The sequence below is a fragment of the Rhea pennata genome, chromosome 16 (genome assembly GCF_028389875.1).
Source record: "Rhea pennata isolate bPtePen1 chromosome 16, bPtePen1.pri, whole genome shotgun sequence".
NCBI lineage: Eukaryota > Metazoa > Chordata > Aves > Rheiformes > Rheidae > Rhea > Rhea pennata.
The window spans coordinates 4,369,346-4,385,028 of NC_084678.1; the positions used below are offsets into that span (position 1 = coordinate 4,369,346).

A 15,683-nucleotide genomic window follows, 5' to 3' on the forward strand; every position below is an offset into this window, starting at 1 on the left:
CCTGCTGGGACCTGTCTTGCGGGGCTGTAGGGGCTAGGGCTGCTGCCCACTCACCTGGCAGATTTTCTGGGAGAAGTCTTCCACCTCGTCCTTCCTCAGCTGCCGCTCCTGAGAGAGTTGCTCCTGCATGCCCCGCAGGCTCTCATTGGCTTCCGCCAGCACCAATTGTAGCTCCTTCATCTGCAACAGTAAGAAGGACACAGTGAGTTTGCACTCACCCTCCCACCCCACACATGGCCACAGGGCAGGGCCAGGAGGCCACAGAAGGTTGGTGGTGGGTGTGTGCCACAAGAGTTTAGTCCATTTCCCCATGTCTCACTCATCGTGCCTGCAGCACAGAGCAGGCAGTGTCGTGTGCCTGCCCACTTTCCTGCCAGGCCCTCCATCACGCTAAGGCTGAAGTGAGATGGCTTCCAGAAGAAGAATTTGGGCTTCAAGTGCTCAGGGAAAGATCAAGACTCATTCCTGCAGTCTGGAGCCCAGGACTGGGCCTGGGGGAAGCTCTCGTGCACAGGAGCCTGAGCCTACCCACCATGGGGCCTGTGGGCAACGGGTGCCTCTCCCCTCCGCTTTGTGCAGAATCCATTCTACCCATATGGGAATGACCCATCACCTGGGAGCCTGGCCTCCTGCTCATTAGATAAAATAATGGGGTTGAACTGCAAAGCCTCCAGCCTGAGAGGGACTAGGCTGGAGCACCAGGGGACAAACACTAAAGTTTTCTCTGAGGAGTCTGTTTGGTCCAAGAGTCAGGGCTTGGACTGCCTGAGGCAAAGCAGAAGGGCCAGAATACCTTAGCTACAGGCCCATGGTTTTCTTCTGCCAAGCAAGCCTGCAGTAAATTATTTTTCCAACCAAAACAGAGGAGACTTCTTCAAAAACTGATCTGCCAACTGCCTGCTTGTCTCTGCTGTGAAATGCAGGGCAAGGTGAAATGAGAGACCTCTCTGCCAGGTCCAGCACCAACCACCTAACGCGTGGTGCTAGCAGCAGGCAATTGAATGGTCAGATGGATCCTTGCTGACCCTTAATCCAAACACATCTCAAAAAAACTGTGCTCGCAGCCACACTGGGGTCTGAAGGCTTATCCCCAGCTCTCCTGCACCCCACCCCCCTCAGCAGCTGAAAAAAACATTTGACAAATACTTAGAGCAGATGCTGGTAGGGCTACACCTGGACTGCTGTGTACAGTTTTGTGTCTTCCTTTCAAGAGGGATGTAGAGAAACTAGAGGGGACTCGGAGAAAGGTGATTGAGATGGTCAGGGCCCTGGGGCACAGTATAAGAAGCAGATGGAGCTGGATTGACTTAATTTACAAAAGAGATGGCTACGTCTAGCAGCCTGCAACTCCTTTAAAGGAAATTAAACTCTTCTCAGCAGTACCAGGTGATAAATCAAGAAGCAACAGCCATGAACTGTTCAGGCTGGTTGCCCCACTGGCATTTTCAGCCTCTGCTGGGAGCACAGACCTCACATGGATGCTGGGAAAGCCTCATTCCCACAGCACCAGCCAGCCCAGTCCAAGGAGGACTCGCTACTTTCCATGGCACTAACTTGGGACCCCAACCCTGCTGCCCCATACCCTGCTGGCCCCACATGGGAAGATGTGCTCCTGCATTGCCCTGTGCCCAGCTAGGACACAGCCACCCCCCAGCCACCCTGGGAGCCACATACCTCGGTGGCATAGGAGTCATTCTCATCAGGTCGGCAGGTTTTGTAGCTCCGGGGATGTGTGGCACTGGGGTCCATGTCCTTGGTGTGGGTGATGCGGTAAGGGTCGGTGTCCCTAAAATCAGGCTGCTGCATGCGTGGGCAAGTTAATGAGAACAAACCAAAAGAGCGGGAAAAAAAGAAAGCCAGAAAACAAAACAATGGGTCTCTGAAACAGTAAAGAACTACAAGACAACAAAAAGGATGATGAGGAGAAGGAGCTTCATCACCATGGCGGGAGACAATGTGGAAACCAAAAGGAAACACAGGATGAGGAGACACGTGGCCTGGGTTGTTTGGGGAGGGGAAAAAAGAGAGAGAGAGGGAAAAAATGTGCAAACACCAGTTATGGTGCCATGCAGTGACTGGGGGAGACTGGGACCTGGGGCTGGTGGGACTGTGGTCCAGCAGCATGCAGAAAAATAGAACTCTGAACAAGCGAGTGTGCTCCAGAAAGGGGCCTGCCCCCAACCGTGCCGCAGCGTGAGCGTGCCCTGCGCCCCGCATCGGCACCTCCTGGCCCAGGGACTGAGCCTTGCTTTCTCCTCCAGGGCCAGGTCCCAAACAGGATGCATATCCAGGCAGGAGCTGGCCACTTCAGGAGAGCAGGCTGGGAAGCGGGGCACTAGCTGCTCTCCATTGCTTCAAAAATGCTCATCATTAGACCCAAATTTGCTTTTGTATCTTTGCTCTACAAATTATTTTGTCTGAGAACTCTCTCCTCAGCATATATTGCAGGGGGCTGCAGTTTCCTTCCCCTGGGGCTGTTACCTTGGCTTTGCAATCTGGGATGCCTTCCAGGTCCTGCATGCTTCTCTCTTCTCTCCCAGCTGGTCTTGTGAACCAGTGGTCAATCCAAGATAAGGGAAGAGCTTCAGAGCCTGCCTGGAGATGTTTGGTTCTGCTAGGAGCCTGGTGCCTGCTGGCGCACGGATTGGGGCGGGCAGCCAAACCGCCGGCCCCTGGAAAGGTCACAAGTGCTGAGGTAGGACTGCATTTGCGAACCCATTGCTGTGGCACAGCAATCAACACAGGCTCTGTGTCTGGAAGCGCTAATGCCCCAATCCAGCCTTCCCCATGGCCCAGCTCAGGCCCTTCACCTTCTGTCCTACGCACACTCTGTTGGAGCAGAGTCCTATCTTGTCCTTGGTTCCACTAGCATGCAGCAAGTTGAGTGTTAGTTTGGGTTTTGCTCTAGAGAGGCACAAGGGAGGTTATGTTACAGGTCAGGTTTTGTTTTGTCAAAGCAGGGGAAACAGTGTGGCAAATAAAGCAATAACTTCTGCAAGGGAACTGCAGTGACATGGGAAAAAAATCGTACCTGGAAGTCGGAGCTGTGCTCCTTCTGCAGTGCCTCTTTGGTGGAGTCCTGGCTGCTAGGGCCGGAGAAGGGGAAAGAGTCTGTCTGCTCTTTAAGGCAGTCAGCGAGGTGATCCACCTTCCTCATGAAGCAGCCCAGGTCTTGCTGCAGGACACCAAGCCTCATAATGAGAACGTTCATCAGCTTGGAGTCGCTGGGGCTCTCACTGCTGTTATCCACCGTCTCACTCAGCATCCCACCCACACACTCATTGTCCAGGTACAACTTGAGGTTGGACGTGAAGCCATTAGCGTCCGAAATCAAGACATCAATCGCTTTGCTGACAACCGCTGCTTGATCCCGGATGCCCAGAAGGGTCTCAAAGTCCTTGGACTTGAGCAGCTTGGTGGGGCTGCTGTCTGGAGCCTTCCCGCTGCCAGGTGCCCTTTCCTGGGTATCGTTCTCCCCGCCAATGGGCCCATCCCTCCAGAGCTCAGTGGGAACACACTGTGCAGAGTCTCCAGCCTCGGCATCAGTCTCCAGCATGGGTCTGGTGGTCTGGCAGGAGGCTAGGTCACAGCGCTGGAGGTTGGAAAGCAGCACGCGGTTCTCATACTGAAGCTTCTTCACCTTGCCGCTCAGTTCACTGATCTGCACCTTGGCCGTGGCCAGCTCCTCCTGGGATGGCTCGCTGATCACTGAGCAGCTGTCCTCTGACAACGTGATGTCCAGGTCATGGTCCGACTTGTACTTGTTCAGCTCGTTCATGAGGAGCTTGTTCTGATCCTCCAGCTCCATCAGTGACCGCCTCAGCAGGTCGGCCTCCTCCTCCACAAACTGCAGGTGCCGTCTCAGCTCCACAAGGCTCTCCCCAGAGTCCCCGCAGTTCAAGGAGGATGACAAGAACCGGATGTCCTGCCCGATCAGCTCTTTGTCCCCCTGGCCCTTCATGTCATCCATCTCTGCCCGCAACCCACGGTTTTCAACCTCCAGTTCAACTATCCTCCGGCTCAAGATATTGGCTTCTTCCTCCACAAGCTTCAGATGGACTTTGAGTTCAGCCTCCCGGGAGTGGGGAGAGTCGGCCAGCTCCTCTATGGACAGGGAGCTGTCAAGGTCCCCGTACAAGGATCTGTATTTAACCAGCTCCTCCTTCATGCTATCGTTCTCTTTGGCCAGCTTAGTCAGCTTCTTGCACATCAGGGCCGACTCCTCCTTTGCGAAATGCAGCTGACACTTCAGGTCTGCACTGTCCTCCTGGGAATGAAGAGGGCACAGGCATTAAAAAACACAGTCTGACAGGCCACACCCGCTCAGTCCTAGCAGGTTGGGTGCTCTTCTGCTCAGTGCCAGAGCTATGAGCTCTTGACACAGCCCAAGTGCTATTTCGGCCCTGGCCAGCTGAGTGAGCCCAGGAGGCAGGAGCACATAACCAGGCTCTGCCCAGGTGCTGATGGCCCCTGCACCCATGGGACCTTCTGCTTGGAGACATTGCCCTTACACCCCAGTGGCCCTTGACAGCTCAGCAAACTGGTCAAGCCAGGGGGAACTGCAGCCTCCAACCGAGGGGCAGAATTTGCCCCCTCAAATTTGAAGTTCATCCTAGAAGCTTCCAAAGAAGCAGCAGCGTGGAAGTGCCCAGAGGCCCAAAGCCAGGCCCCAAAAGCATGGCAAGGGGCCACCGGCGAGCTAGGGACAGAGCCCAGTGCTGGCACGAGCCTCATGGCGCACTCTGACTACACCTCCCTCGTCACTGCAGCAAGGCGTAAGCACGTGGGGAGGGGGGAGCGAGGGGAGGGAAAGCTGTCAGGCTCCAAGGAGGAAAATAAAAGCCTCAAACACGTTTCCTCCCCAAACCTGGCAAGCGCCGAAATGATTCGCGTTACTGCGGATACGACAAACCCCTCCTAGGGGCTCGCTCCTCCCGCCCGAGCCCCAAGCAATTATCCGAGGACGGAGCAGCACATCCTATTTGCGCTCTCCCAGGGGCTCCGCGCACGCATCCTGTCTGCTCCACGTCTGCCGCGTTCGGCCGGGGACCCGCGGGGCGCCGGGACAGGCGGCCCAGGGCCTCGCGCAGCGCCGCCGGGCAGCTGCACGGATCCTTAACGGCCACAGGCACGAGTATCACGCTCGTCCACAAATGAAACGGCTGGAGCGTGTTTTAAAAGAAGGGCTGGGGTTTCTGCTGGCAGATCCCCAAAGTCCCACCCCTGGCCCAGCCCCTGCTTTTCCAACAGCTGCCCTTTCTGCCGCAGCCTCCGCACGTCAGAGGATGGGAAACGGAGCCAAAACAACCCCAGAAGGTTCGGCAGCCCCTTCCCAAGCCCCTTTTAATGCTCAAGTCTGTTTTCCAGGGTTTTGTTCAGCCTGATTTTAAATTTAGCAACAAGGATTTCAGCTATTTGCCCAGGGAGACCGTTTCTCAGCTTCGGAAAGGTTTCTGGAGGCAGAAGGATTTCCTGACGTCCAGCTTGCGGCTTCCCGTGCCGCGAGGTCATTCGAGTGCTCCGAGCACGGGCGCGCTGAGCGCCGAGGGGAGGCTGCGTCGGCCCTCGGCGAGACGCGCTCCTGCTTCGGCTCCTGCCTCGGAGCGAGCGCAGGCCGGAGAGGGGCCGGCGCCCCGCGCGGGAGCGCCGAGGGAGCTGGAGCCGGTCCAGGCGCGGGAGGGAGCAGAGGCATCCCTGCGCTCGGCCGTTAAGCGCAGCAGCAGCTGACTTTCCCAAGCAGAACCGTTAGGAAGCTGTGCGATCTGGCGATCTCCTTCGTGGCCCCTCGGGCGCTCCGGGGCGCTTTCTTCCCAGGCACACGAGCTCGCACAAAGAGCCTCTTGGTTGCAGATCTCCCTGAGCTCATTTCCTTTCCTGTTTTCTTGGCTGGGAGAAACAAGCTTCCCTGGGACTGCTCTGCTTCAGTGAGGGCTCTCCCGGGGGGGTTGCAGACCCCCCTCCAGATACCTCCAGACCTCTGACCCCTCCAGATACCAGGCCATCCACACTCACATCAGCACCCACCAGCCATGCCCACGGTCATACTGCCCAAAGCCCAGGAGCTGCTCTTTACTCTGCAGCCTTCCAGGGCTGCTTAATGAGCCCACCAGGGTGGTAACGGGTGTCAGGGGTGAGGTCTCTTTCATGGGACCACTGGAGGTGGGTTTGGTCTTAGTCCAGGAGGTCACCAGCTGCACACGTGCTCCTCTAGCACTCAATACAGCAAGAGCTGGAACGAGAAAATCCAGCCTGCTGCCCTTTTCCTGCACGCAGCTCCTGGGAGACTGCGAGAAGCTGCTGCCCAGGGACCAAGCACCCAGTGCTCCTCCCCTGGGGCCGATACCAGAGCAAACAGAGCTCCCGCTGCCAAGAGCGGCACGTCGTGCCTGGACCTGCGGGAACAAGCCTGGCACCTGCTTATGCGCAGAGACCTCAGTAAGGGGTGCATTTTCTCACTGCATGTCCAGTGCGTTTGGGGTGCTGAGCCCTTTTCCAGAGCGCAGAGCCGTGACTGCGAGAGCAGAAGACGGTGGGAACGGCAGGTCCCAAACGCCAGCCTCCTCTTCAGTGCTGGTTTGCAAACAGGGCTCCCTCGAGGTACGCGCAGCGCTCGCACAAAGACCTGACCTTGCTAAGGCGCATTAAAGCTATATTCTGCCTCAGAAGCCTGTCCTTCGTAATTGGCTACGGAGATTAACGGCGGCAACGGCTAGCTTTGTGCTCGCCGCTGTCCGCCCGGAGCAGACGTGACATCAGTTCCTGTTTTCCCAGGAGAAAGGCAGCTGGCTGCATTTTCTCACTGGCCCTCGAAACAGGCAGTGCATAGCGAGAGGGGCAGGCACGGGGCTGCCGCGCACCTGGGCTACGACCAACCTCCTCCCCTTGAGCACTCCTGTGGTCTGGGGGAGAGAGAACAGACCTCAGCTTCAAGCCTGCCCCACCACCACGCACTGTATTCGAGCGCAGACGCTGTCCCAGCCCGGCCGAGCAGGAAGCGGGCCCAGGAAGCCACCAACGAGTCACGAGGGGCTGCACTCCGCGAGAGGCACCCGGCCGAGCTTGCTCAGCCCCGCGCGTGCCCCAGCCGCAGCGGCCGGGGAGCAGACAGAAAGTCATGGCATTTATGCCAGATTTGTGTCTCAAGAGCCCCAACCACCCCTGGGCTCTCAGGATTATTTGTATTTGGCCCACAGGTGGGAGTTCAGCACTGCAAGAGCACGCAGAGAACAGCCCAACAGATGCCAGCTGAAAATGGCAGTTTCTCGAGTAAAATGAAAGCTCACAGGGGCCCCAGGAAGCTTGAGGTTTTCTTTCCAGTGTTACCCACAGCTCTGAGCCAGGGTCGGCTCCTTCCTGCTCTCCTTGGAGGGACAGACCTACCACAGACCTTGGGCCACATCCAACCCCACGTTCCCAGGCTGGGCAGCAGCAGGGCTGTCTGCAAAGGTGACAGCTGGAGAAGCAGAGGGTTGTGTTACTGCGGCCAAGGGCTGGGTTTGGTTTCCTGTCCCCTTTGGCTTCTCAGCAAGAGAGGCAGAGGCTGGGTTGTGCTTCAGCCTCAGGAAGGGGCTGCTGCGGGAGCGCTGGATGGTCTCCAGGCCAGGCATGTCCTGGACCAGCTGCAGCCAGAGTTGCAAAGTGATGGTCTGCCATTGGGAACTGAACTCTGGGAACATCAGCTAGCCTGAAAGAGCCCCGCAGGGACAAAGATGCAAGAGGGATCACAAATGAAAGGCTAACGGAGAAAGGCCTTAAGCGCTCGGAGAGCTTTTTCCCACAGCTGCACAGGGACAGATGTGCTGACCCCAACAACCTAGAAACCCTCAGGGTGCTGAGCAGTCCCTGCTCTGAGATGCTCTTAACATGGCATGGCAGGAACTGGTTTATGTGGTTTTTTTTTTCCTACCCCTCACTCAAGCTTTGTGGAGGGGAGGACCACGTCATCTGCAGGACAGCTGACTCCCCCCTTCACTCTGCAAGAGAGCAGCTCTTCCAGTGCCAGCCAGCATATGCAGGTGTCCCTCTGCCCTGCCTATGGTTACCAGCCTTGATCCTCCACTGGGGTCAATCTGCCCCACCGACTTCCAGGGGACTGTGCTGGCTGCTAAGACGAGTTTGTCGCGCGATTGCAACATCATCTGTACCTCGCTTCAGCCTCTTGAGGCCAACACAGCATCACATCAGCATTTCCTGCTCTTGCCCCCCAGATAATGGAGGTCCTGGCATCACCGGGAGCAGTCCGTGGCCACCAGGCTTGGCTCATCCAGCCCAGAGCTCCACACTGAGGGTGTACAAGAGGCTGAGCTCCACGTGGGGCAAGATGGAAAGCTCTGACTTATTGATCCTCTTCCATCTCAGAAGGAAGTCTTTCAGATCTTTTGCCTTTGAAAGTGGATTTTACGAGCAATAATGCACTCACTTCCATATTTACTACCAGAACAGTAGCTCTGCCCCTTTGAGTCCTAGTAATAGAATTAGCAGGTCACAGCCGCTCATCTCATCAGCAAGTGACAGATGAAATCCTTCCCCCAGTTGACAAAAAACCCATCTCCTGCATTTGTCCAGCAGCCTGTAGCATGACAGGGCCAGAAGAAAATGGGAAATAAACAGTATCAAACTGCTCCCCACAGACACCTCAACACCCCGGACCCACCATGGCACACGTGGCAACACCTGCACCCTCCACGCACCCAGGCCAGACAGATGGGAAACATCTCGTGCAGCATCACCACTTGCCCCAGGCTGTGGCTGCAGGACAGCTGGATCCTCATGACCTGCTGCCTCTCCTGCACTCCCCCTCTGCTCTGTGGCAGGAGCTGAGCTCGGACACCCCAGCCTGCAGGAGCTCTGCCACCCATCAAGTGGTTCTTTGCCCTCCAGTAGGGCTCTCTGGCAATCCCTTGAGCACCACTCAGCACAGATAGGAGGGATGGAGGGCGCAAGAGCTCCGAACTAGACCAGCAGCGGCTCTGCATTGTAAAAGCCAAGTCCTTCAACCCATTGCTACAGTACTGGGTCATGACAAAAGCAAAGGGTTAAAGCCGCTGGACTAGCCGCTGACACTCTGTTTATAAACGAGACAAGAGGGTGGTTGAGGACGATGGAGATGCTGCAGTGCATCAATTCCTTCCCTGTGTAGGGGCCTGAGGAAGGCAGAAAAGCTCTGCAAAGGGATGTCACTGCCATGCCCAAGATTTACTTCTGTGCCAGGCACAGCCACCAGCAACCCCCAGCCTCCCAGCTGGTGTTGCCACCTCTGGTACAAGCAGGCCAACACCACGCGCCCCGGATGCACACGGTACAAATACCTGCACCGATGGCTTCTTTTCAGTCTTCCCAACAGAACGAGACCCCCTTTTCTTCAAGGAATTCTGCAGAGAGAAGAGAGAGCTGTTACCCACAGCAAATCCCCAGGGTAGCAGGAGTGGCTTGCTGCACGCAGGGTCCCACTATGCAATGCCCCTTGGGGTCAGCCAAGAAAAGTGATGCCAGCTTCTCCAGGAGCTTGTGAAACCAAGGAAAATGCCAGAGCTGTGTGGTCCCAGTGGGCTGCAGCCCCTTGCTTTGAAGGACCTGAACTGCCAAGCTTTATGTCATGGAGCTTAGCCAGAAATTTTCCTCATAGGCATCAAGCACCACAACTAGTGAGAGAGCAGGAAACGAGACACGGAGAGGCTGAGTCATGGGTCACCATGTCAGAGCTGGATAAAGCAGGAAATCCCATTCCCAGGCCAAGTGACAGCTCTTGGGGCATGCCAATTTGCGAACAGCAGATGAAGATGTTCCTCATCACCTCCTCCCTCCACACAGGCAGCGAAGAAGGTCCCAGGAGAGCCCTGTGCAGATGAAGGACCTGGCAGCAGGGCTGGGTAAGGCAACCCAAGAACTTCATTTTACCTGTTGAACCGTATGTGCTCAGCTGAGCCCTGAAGCCAGTGATTTTGGCTGGGGGATGCGTCACTCCTCGAGCACACAGCCTTTGAAGCACTCATAAAACCAATTAAATCTCATTCACCAGGCTGTGGCTTTATCACATGGGCTCCAGGCAGAGATGAATCATTGCTGCAGAGCTCGCACCAAGCCTAAGCGCTCCCAAGCAGCTGCCGGGAGCCTCGGCCCAGCCCGGGGAGCTCTGCCTCGTAAATCCCGGCAAGCAACGCCGCTGCGAAAGAATCTGACGCTCCGGGATCTCTGCGCTGGGCTGTAAATCCCCAGAGCGCAGGGCACTGGCGAGCCTGGAGACCAGCTGCGTTCCCAAGCAATCAGCCTCTTGCACCTCCATCAGGCAGAGCCACAAGGGAGAAGGGGGGGGGGGAAAGCAGGTATCCAGGGCCAAGGTAGAGGGAAAGCAGGGCCAGTTACCTGGGAAGGAAAAGTAGGGGGAAAGCATGCAAGCACTAAGCTGTCCCAGCCATACTCCCACTCCATCCCACCCTGGGGGCTCCCGAGCTTGTGGGCACGGGGAGGAAAGGGCAGCCTCCGGGCACAGGAGCAGGAGCAAGGCTGGGCGACACAGCGGGACTGCTCCGCAGGAGAGGGGGCGCGTGCCCAGCGCCAGGCACCCCGCAGCCAGGGTCTGCGCCCGCGAGCGGCGGGCCGGCGCAGGGCCCCTCGGATGCCAGCCTACGCACGCGGCTGCCCTCGACCTCTTTCCAAACTGGCGCTGAGGCCCAGCAGCCAAAGAAAGCAGCTGTGAAATGCAAGCTGCTGCCTGTGCCAAGGGACTGAGATCCAAGCTTTCCTATTAAGGCTGGGTCTGCCGCTGCAAATGCTCTTCCAAGGGCAGGCTGTGCCACGTTGGCATCCTCGTCCCAAAGGCGCTGGGGACCAGCTTGCCCTCACCCCACAGCCGGGGGGAGCTGGCAGAAGGCATTCCCTGGCCTCAGGCACCCCAAGAGCAGGGCCCCGGGTCAAGCGCCGGCTGTCATCACCATGGCTGTGCCCAGAGCCCCAGACTCCCGTGGCGGGCAGCTCCATACATCCAGCTGGCACTTCCTTCTGCCCCGGCAGGGTACCTGGACTGGTCCCACTTTGCTCCTGCCTCCTGCACCAAGAGCCCCAAGCTCTTGGGAGATGCCTCTGGGAAGGATCCCTGTGCCACTGCACATAGGTGGAGCCAGAGGTGCAAATGCCTAAGGTCTAGTGATTAACTGCCCATCCCCACAATTATCCAATTACGGGAAAAGCCACTTGCAAGGGAGAAATAATCTGCCCTTCGGGGCAAGCCCAGCCCTGCCCCAGCCTCAGTTCCTGTTTGCTTCACTCCTAACAAGCTCTGCTGCTGTTCTGCTCCCTCCAGGCAGAAGCAAGGAGGTGCCCGAGGGCTGTTAATTCACGTGTTTGTCTAATTAGTGCTCCGGAATAAGCAAGTAACCCTAATGCCCTTGCCAGCCTGGGGCCATGCCATTGTAGGGCTCTCCTGGGGAGGACCCGCTTTACCCATGCAGGCTCCCTGCCAGCAGCGCAGCCTCCGCTGGCACCTGGCTCGTGGAGCACCACAGCAGGGGCACCTTCCAAGAGCACAAGCATACATAAGTCAGCAACGTGAAATCCCAGCTGGATACCTGCCAGCTTTCACAGACAGACCATGCCACACCTGGCACTCCTGCGCACCAGATCCACGCTGCTCGGCAAGGCTGGCTCCTGCGTGCCCACACAGCCCTGTGCGGGCCCTGACCAACCTGCCAGAAAGCTAAGACTCACTGCAGTAATGCCTGAGAGAGTCTGGCTTTGCCCCTACATGCTCATCTGTAGGGACTGTCAGGTTTGTCTCCAGGGACATCCCACCAGCACAGATGGGTAACTCCCAAGAGACTCAAACGGAAGGCTGCTAGCCCCGAGCGCTCTTCTCCACCGGGCTCCCGAACAAGAAGGGGCTGGAGCTGGGCCAGCCCTAGAGAGGGCCAGCTCATAGCCCCTCAAGGCACTGGTCTTTGCTCTAAGCAGGTCCGGTTTGCTGCATCCCCTTTGGCTTTGTGTACCTGCAGAGAGGAGACATCTCATGTCCCATGCTCTGTGAGTCAGCAGAGCCAGCGTTAATGGCCCAGAAGCTTCGCATACAAATCTGCTCTCCTTTGCTGCTGGAAGATTTGGCGAAGCGCTGCCAGGCATCAGTAATAGCTTGGCTGGACACTTCTGCCTTGCTAGCACGTTGAAACCAGCGTACAGAAAGATACCGCCCTGTGCACCCTGGCACCTCACGTCAGGATGCACAGGGACCACGGGCAAGAGTGACCTTTGGCCACGGCAAGACACAAGTATCTCTCAAGCATCCCCATGCACAGACCGCCAAGAGCTCGGTTCAACGCCAACTGCAGCCAGGGCACAAGCAGTCCCGGCCACCCCAAGCTACATCCCGGCTCACTGCCAGGCGGGGCAGCAGGAACCACAGACGGACAGGCTCACGGCCTCCCTGCCTCCTTCTCCCACGGAGGGCTCAGCTCCCGGCGGGCAGGGAGCGAGGCTCGGCTGCGGCCTCTCCTGCAGCACACTGCCCCAACAGCTCAGCCAGCGACGCTTCTGGAGGCTCCCCGGGGACACGGCATCCCGGGCAGTAGGGAAGTGGGTTACGAGCACCGCGAGGGATGGCAAGCCTTTGCTGTCACCAGGATGCCTTTTGGTCACCGAGGACCGAGCGGGAACCAACATGAGTGAACACTGACTGGGCAGGCACCGGCCGGCTATCCCGACTGGCTCCCGTCCGGCAAACGGCCCGCGCCAGCGGGCAGGCGAGACCCAGGGCAAGTGGCCGGGGTGGGGGGGGGTCTGCTGCCACGCGGGGAGCGGCATCGCCCCCGGCTGCGAGCGAGCCCCAGCACCGCCAGGCCGAGGCTGCTCCGCAGCCCCTGCGCGCTCGCCCCGTTCGAGCTCGCAAGGCGCGTGCAGGAGGGGGCCGACTCCACTCGTCTCCTGACGAAAGAGCCAGAGCTACGCGAGCCTGCAGCACCGGAGTAGCTTGGTCTGCCCATCGCCTCCGGGCGGAGGGAGCCGGGCACCACCCGGGTCGTCGGGCTTAGGAAGAGCCGCTCGTCCCGAGGACGGGTGAAGAGAGGCTGTGCCGAGCCCTGCCGTGGTCAGAGACGCTACGTCCCTGCTCTCGGTGCCCCCTTCACAGCAGGGCTGGACGCAGAGCAGCAAGTGTGTGCTGCTCGGGTTTCAGAAGCACCTCGGCCAGGCAGCTTGGGTTTCTGCAAAGCAAGCAGGGCTGGGGCTCCTGCGGTGGGACGCCACGAAGCCGGCCACGGGCAGAGCCTCGCTGGCTTTCCCCGCACGCCGCTAACAGCCGGGCATTGGTTTGCACCACTCGGCACGTGCCTCGGCGATGCTTCTCGCTCCCTCCCTTCCCCACCCCGTGCCACCATCCTCCACCCAGGGACCCTGCTCCCCCACGTCCCCCTCACCTCTCTGAGCTTGTCCATCTCGTTCTGCGCCACCTGCTTGGCCAGCTCCGTCTCAATGAGCCTCTGGCGCAGGTCTTCATTCTCCTCCTCCAGTCTGATCCTCTTCTTCTCCACTGCCTCCAGCTCGTTGTGCAGCCGCACAGAGACGTCCTTGGCCACCTGGGGACACAGCCGTTATCAGACCAGGCACAGCGTGCTCAGGGTTGAGACTGCAGCAGCTTGGAGCACCAGGGCAGAACCCTGCATATACCTCCGGTCCCAGGATGGTGCCCAGGGAGATCCTCAAGCCATTTCTCAGGCTCTGAGTCCTCCAGGACAAGAGATGGGCTCTTTCCCATGCTAAAGAACCACAACCCTCCACGCAATCACCTATCCTTGTTGCCATGGGGCTACAGGCTGCCATCTGAGCAAGCAGTTAGTCGGACAGCACAGGGAGCTGGGAACAGCAGGGAGAGCAGATGGCCAGCATCTCCAAAGCAAGCGCCACCGGAGACGGAGCCAGGGACAAGCGGCACACGTGGCAGCCCTTCCCTGGCCTGCAGCACACAGGCACCGCGGCAGTGGGAGCCAGAAGGTCGCTGGGCATCATCCCTCCAGCATCTACAAGCCGCATCAGCAGTACCGTGTGCCCATTGCAGGCCTGCAGCAAAACCGCAGAAAGCGGGAGGCCCTCTGCACTTTTGGCGTGTGCCCTCTCCACTGCGTGCAGCGACCACTGTTGCCCCGTGCCTGCCCTGTGCTCTCCTCCAAGAGGCCTGCTCCTCTGCTGACAGACTGACAAAACCTCATTTTCCCCAAGAGCGTCACCGTGCTGTGGGATACTCTTTGCCCTTTTGCACTTCCCGAGCCTGGCACGCCGGCCACGCCGCAAAGCTGCGAGGCCAGTGCCCACCACGGGCTGGAAAAGCCAGTGCCCAGCACAGGAGCAGGCGGTGCACGCAGGGAGGGAGCCCCGCGCGTGCCGAGCCAGGAGAGCCACGGCACGACAGCTGGGGAGGAGGGCTTCCCGACGCGGACCTCGGGGAGAAAGGGGAGCCACTGCATCAGGTTACGGAAAAAACCTCCCAGCTGCCCGGGAGCGGAGGGTGCCCCCCGCCTAACCCCTGCAGCTATTCAAGCAGGGCCAGGGGGAGCGATCGCCTCGTGGCTGGCAGAGCCTGAGCGTCCCGGGTACGGCCTGGGCAAAGCCAGGTGCTAGAGCCCCACAGCAAGTGCCCGGGGGTCCCGAAAGCCCCGCACAGCCCTCAGGGCCAGGCGGGCCTGGGCGGCGTGAGACAGGCTCGCAGCCCCACTCCAGCCCGGCCGACGGAGCCTCTCCAGCTCCTCTCGTGGCACGTTTCTGCTGCAGGACGGGCTGTTTGCTGCTAGCACGCTTGGCAACTCCAGCACTGCTCTGCGCAAGGGCCCTGCTGGCTCCGGTTCAAACTCTGCCCCGCAAACTCTCGCGATGCTCCGCTCCAGCCCCGGCTTCGTGCACAGAGCAGCCGGGAGGGAGCAGCCGCCTGGGCGCTGCCCATCCCTTCTCCTCGGCATGGGGAGCGGCTCTGCTCCCCCAAAACGCTGCCACCGAGAGCGGGCGAGCGAGGGGCCCTGGGACCCCACGGCCGTCCATGCTGGCTCCAGCTCCCGGGAGATTTGCACGCCTGGGCTCCCAGCGTGAGCAAGCGCGCAGGAGAAGTACGTGCGGGGACGGACCGTGCAGCTCGGATGCGGGCTTAAGAGGCGCTCAGGTCACCCAGCAAACAGCATCGAGCACCTCCCCGCCGCACGCTCCCACCTCTCGACACAGCCCGTAAGCTGCCCCTTGAGCTGTTCTCCAGCCCTTAGAGCCGTCCCCGGGCGCCACCGTAACGCCGCTCGGCAAACACTCGGCCGGCGCCGGGAGCCGCCGGCAGCGCTTCCAGGACCAGCCGAGCCGCGGCTCTGCTGCCAGTCCCGGCTCCGCGTGGGCTCACGCAGAGGCGGCGCAGGGCCTCCCCGGCAGGAGAGGGCCCGCGGCCCCCATCGCGGCCCCCCAGGCCCGCAGGAGGGGCCGGCCAGGGAGGGCGGCCCGGCCCCGTGCTGCCAGCGCAGGGAGCCATTGGGCCGTTCAAACCTGCCCAGCCAGCGAGCGCGGCCGGCGCCGAGCCCCCTCCCTCGCTCCGAGCCGCCTCCCGCACTCCACCGGCAGCTGCTTCGGCACAGCCTCCAGCCCTCTGGCCAGCCCTCCTCCTCCTCCTCCTCCACCGCCTGCGAGCTGAAACGCTGCTCCTCCCTTCTTGCACCACCAGGAACGACAAGGTC

The 15,683-nt window shown here is 59.6% G+C and overlaps 1 protein-coding gene across 4 annotated transcripts in view; it reads right to left on the minus strand.

Annotated features, from left to right (window-relative positions):
• Window positions 1-15,683, minus strand: part of MTCL2 (microtubule crosslinking factor 2) — a 36,202-nt gene that overhangs the window by 9,574 nt on the left and 10,945 nt on the right. For 2 of the 4 annotated variants that reach the window (XM_062588843.1, XM_062588844.1), the window contains exons 3-7: window positions 13,401-13,559; window positions 9,309-9,371; window positions 3,032-4,267; window positions 1,675-1,800; window positions 55-180 (exon numbers count right to left, since the gene is read on the minus strand). In XM_062588843.1, the coding sequence (XP_062444827.1) occupies window positions 55-180; window positions 1,675-1,800; window positions 3,032-4,267; window positions 9,309-9,371; window positions 13,401-13,559 (1,710 nt within the window). The remainder of the gene's footprint in view (window positions 1-54; window positions 181-1,674; window positions 1,801-3,031; window positions 4,268-9,308; window positions 9,372-13,400; window positions 13,560-15,683) is intronic. The other 2 variants (XM_062588842.1, XM_062588845.1) reach the window with 2 other exon arrangements.